Source organism: Magnolia sinica, chromosome 17 (genome assembly GCF_029962835.1).
Source record: "Magnolia sinica isolate HGM2019 chromosome 17, MsV1, whole genome shotgun sequence".
Lineage (NCBI taxonomy): Eukaryota > Viridiplantae > Streptophyta > Magnoliopsida > Magnoliales > Magnoliaceae > Magnolia > Magnolia sinica.
This window is the reverse complement of record NC_080589.1, coordinates 3117346-3122065: the sequence shown is the minus strand read 5'-3', so window position 1 is coordinate 3122065 and position 4720 is coordinate 3117346. Positions and strand designations below refer to the sequence as shown.

Sequence of the window (4720 nt, the reverse complement as noted above, 5' to 3'; positions counted from 1 at the left end):
TTCAATGACCCAAATCGTTGTTGTGGCATGGAGGACAGCTAAAAGCTTCTCAGACTTACTCTGATCATTCAACTCTTTTCTTTACAGGGCTGGCCCTGTAGGGCCACGGCCATCACCATGGCAGCCTGGACCTGATCGCCTAATCCTAGCCACTATTTACGGACCCTTTCCTCAACCAAATGAGGACCACTGCTACCTATCTCTTCTTAACTGTGCATGCTCCGTCATTTGTAAGATTTCATTGACTTCATCCAAATGCACCTTTAGTGGCTGAAATCACTTTAGTAGCACAAACAATCCTATTCAAGAATGCCACACAAAGCTCACGCCATTTCTTAAACATGCTGAGTCAATGAAATCAAAGCTGTCATGTGCCTAAGATGACAGAAACCCAAGAACAAGGCACGCCAGCATGGCGGACTTGCCATACAAGTAGAGAACAGGACACTACCCACACCACAGGTTCAAAACCTGAACTCAATTCGGTTCGATGTTCATCATGGTTGGGTCAAAAACTCGACCTAACTCAAGACTTGATAACTATAAAGCAATTACATCATATAAGTATTAAAACACTAAAAATAAAATAACTGCGTACCTTGCAGGTTGAGGCTAGATGCTGGTGGATGAGATGTTGTGTTCAATTCCAACTCTTGTACTTCTAAACTTTATTAAAAACACCCTTCACATGGCAAGTGATTCGAGTCATCGCTAGTCTTGTCGAGTCAACCAAGTTAGTGAATAAACTCACTGAGTCTCTCCAAGTCAGGGCTGCCATAACAGAATTTCATAAAGACTCGGCTCGAAACTCGGCCAAGGAAATCGCTGCTGAGTTTCGAGTTGAGTCAGTGAGATTTAAACTACAACCTGCACCTTGGATACTCAATATGCACATATTCTTCAAGATGCCCAATAAAAAGACAAGCTAATCCATTGAACTGATATCTGAAAACAAGTTCATGGAAGATCTCATTTCTAGATTCCCTTAATACATTCGCTGGTTCTTGCTCATCTACCTATCAAAGCAACACGATCCTTCTGGATTGCTTGCGAAACGTTCAGGTCAAATAGTTCACATCGGATTGGCATTTCCATTTCGTAGAAAGGATTCTTAAGGACATAATCTGTATATAGTTCATAGATGAGTTTCAGAAGTCCTTCCATATGCGGTGACCCAGGATTGCAGACAACAAAGAATTTTGTTCCTGCAAAAAGAGCATGAATTAAAGTTGCAACATCTAAAACTCGTATTTGTGACAAATTCCACCAAGAATTACCAATAGAGATGCTTGAAATAAAGTAAACAAAAGAATGTTAACAGTAACAACAGCCAAGGAAAGCGAATTTGTGCTTTTCTATCCAATCCCATAGCATATAAGAGTTTTCTTTTCAAAGGCGACACACACACACACACACACACACACACACACACAAAAAACAGGCAGATAGAAGCAAGCCTCTCATTAGCATTAGCATCCTCAAAAACATATAACACTTTGCTTTCAACTTGGATAGAGGTAAGCATCCATGGCCCCGGCTTTTCAACCATGGCTTGCTGAATGGAATTTTACATCTCCTTTAGTGATCCACTTCCTGGAGAAAGAAGACAAGATTTTGTGAAGCCCTTTCTTAAGAGCACAGACCTTTGCATAGTTCTAAAACTCTGTAACTCAACTCAAAACTGGACCAAGTCAACTCGACTCGGCCAGATTTCAAGCTGACTCATCATGAAACTTGGTTGTAAGTCTGATTTGACTTGACTCGGTATGATTCATTGAGTCAACCGTCTTACTTGGTCTACATGACTTGACTCAACACAACTTACTCGCTTGCAAAGCATTTTTAAACCACCCACCACGCCAAGTGTAAGAACTGGTTTCAAACCCAAGACCTCAAGCAGAAGGAGCAACATTCTAACCAACAGGCCAGCATCTTCTGTTTGCTCATCTTTCCTTTATTTATATATATTATCAATATATAACTACTTAAAATATTCAGAAACAAATATTAATTTCATTATTAAATATCAAGCCTAGTCAAGACTCGTTCAACTGTTTGAGTTAACCTGACCTGACTAGACATCGAGTCAAGTCAAGTTTTTATGTTTTTGAAGCAAGGACCTCTGTGACATTTGAACCCACCTCCCCACAGGCCCCGAGGAAGGCATCAGGACCTCCCTGTTCCATTTCTCAAGAAGCCACAGCCCAAAGGGACCTGGGTTTCCTAGAAAACACCCGCACAATTGAGTTGGGAAGCCTTTAGAATAGAGAACACCAACCCAAGTAAACTAGGTTAGTATCTAGAGGGGCTGTTTACAAGAATAGAGAAAGTCATCAAAGACATACACTCTGTGATCCACTGAATTCATGTTGAACCAAGACCCATTCTTCTAAAAGAGTATTTCGGAAAATCCAGTCCAGGTAATCATATGCTTTTTTCCACATCAACTTTCCATCCGCCAGCACCACTCAACTTGATTGTGGAGTCTATGCATTCATCCACCACCAGAATAAAATCTAGAATTTGTCTCTACTTGATAAAAGCTCCTTGAAAAGGAGAGATGACAGGACTCATAACCTCTCTTGGATGAAATGAGAGGGTCTTTACGAGGATTTTGCAACCTTCCCCACCCAACTAATCATCTGAACTTCTTAACTTGTGTGAAGTCCCCCCACCAAACATATAAGAGTTTAACTCGCTTCTAAAGCATTAATAACCTGTAACTCTGGGGATTTATTTTTTGTGGTCTTTTTTGTCAGATGGCAATGGTATGACAAACACCGAGGCCTGCCTCAAAGTTGGGCTCTTATGCGTGTCTTATGTTTAGTGTCTCTAAATTGTGCTATACACATCAGATTCTTATGAAATTGGAATCAACTGTTTTTTTTATCTTCTAAACATTGCAGTCACATTCACTTGTTGAAAGTCGACTGGTGTGGTGTTATGTTTTATTTATTTACTTTCTTTTTTTTGAAAGATGAAAATTTTATTAGACAAAGCCAAGAAGAGAGCCAAACAAAAGAAACAAACACACACAAAACAGAGACAACAAAGGAAAACATATAAAACTAAAAATACAACCACCAACCCCTGGTTGGGACACCCAGGCTCAGACTAACGAGCCCAATCTCTAAACAAGCCTAAAACCCTACAGAAAAACCCAGCTGGAGTTCCGAAAGCATCGATCGCTCCTCTCATACCATGAACTCAATGTCAATTTATTTATTTTGAAGGTAACATGGGCTCAAACCCATGACCCCAATGTTGATACGCAGCATGAAATCGAACCAACATAAAGACATTGTCGTATTATACAATTCACTCAATCCGAGAATGCGTATGGTTTGCTTGGATTTTTCAGTTCGTACCAGCAAACCCATGTTTCAGTGGATGTCCCATGCACCAAAAATATCCATCAGTGCCAAAACACATGCTATCAAGTTTGAGTGAATGGAATCATATCTACGCAGTAAGCAGAGTCTCTAAGGTGTAATTGTTTCTGCAAACAAATTATTATATTGTTCTCACGTGTACCTGTAAGTGACTGAAAGCAATGGAGATCAAATGTGTCGGCCTCCAGGAGTTCAAGGCCAGTGCATCCAACAATCGGAGACAGTTGTTGAGAGATGGCGTGCATCGAATGCCATAAGCTCGCCAAACGCAAGCTGTCATTCGTGTCCATCCGTCCTGTAGACCCGTAATCCTAAATTTGAATAAAGAAAAAAAAAATTATTGAAGGGAACAGGCATTTAAACCCTTTCTTGTTGATTTGCAGACACCCATTTGCCAACTTGGAAATTCAAATGGTACAATTCCAATTCCCAAAATGGAAAATGGGTATATGGAATAGACACTAAATTGAAATTTTATCAGTAGATTATTCAATTCTAATAATAATTCAAAAAAAAAAAAAAAAAGGAAAAATGGGTGTATGACATAGACACAAAATTGCAAATCTATCAGTAGAATTTTATTCAATTCTATTCATAATTCAAAAATTCAAAACATGGTGTGGAAGGGAATTGAGAGTAGAAATGAGCGTATAAATTGCAGATAAATCTTTAAAAATTAGGGGAAAATGACCTTGTAGAAAATCAGTCCGCCGGATTTGTTGATGATTAACAGGCTGTAAATCGCAGCCATTGGGAATGATTATTGGAAGAATCTGTGGAAGGAAAATATAGGGTTAGATCAAGGGTATTTTAGGATTCAAGAGAGAGACTACCTGCTATTGGGGAATTGGGGATTTGCGCTATTGCAATCCGACTGATTTTGTGATTGGATTCTCGTAAGTCGTAAAGCAGAAGATGAAATAGGTTTGTGCAGGTACACGTGCGGCGAGATCTGAGTTTTCCATCTGGTCGGAATGCTTCAGCTATCAGGTGGGCCGCAATTTACAAAGTACAGTGACGGTTAGAAATGGACGCGGTTTGGCTAGTGACCCCAAAGCTAACCAGCTAGCTGGTGTCAAAGCTCTGCGGGCCCCACTATGATGTATGTGTTTTATCCACGCCGTACATCCATTTTTCCAGCTAATTTTATAGCATGATCCTAGAACATAAGGTAGATCCAAATCTCAGGTGGACCACACCGTAGGAAACAGTGGGGATTTAACGCTTACAGTTGAAAATTTTTTCGGGCCATGGTTTTGGATCAAGCTAGTATTTGTATTTTCCTTCATCCATTTCTGTGTGACCTTATCAACGGTTTGGATGGAAGA

At 39.9% G+C, this 4720-nt stretch overlaps 1 protein-coding gene across 3 annotated transcripts; it reads right to left on the bottom strand.

The window, feature by feature from the left end:
* Window positions 1-881: 881 nt before the first annotated feature.
* Window positions 882-4273, bottom strand: LOC131231216 (uncharacterized). Of its 3 annotated transcripts, none has more exons than XM_058227334.1 (4): window positions 4226-4255; window positions 4084-4165; window positions 3535-3703; window positions 882-1205 (listed from the first exon to the last, which is right to left on the bottom strand). In XM_058227334.1, exons 2-4 carry the CDS (start codon window positions 4141-4143, stop codon window positions 1009-1011), a joined length of 426 nt encoding a protein of 141 aa, XP_058083317.1. In that variant the 5' UTR covers window positions 4144-4165; window positions 4226-4255; the 3' UTR covers window positions 882-1008. The 3 variants fall into 3 exon arrangements, with proteins under 3 accessions (XP_058083317.1, XP_058083318.1, XP_058083319.1); XM_058227335.1 differs by having other exon boundaries at window positions 4223-4241; XM_058227336.1 differs by having other exon boundaries at window positions 3535-3687; window positions 4084-4273.
* Window positions 4274-4720: the final 447 nt, after the last annotated feature.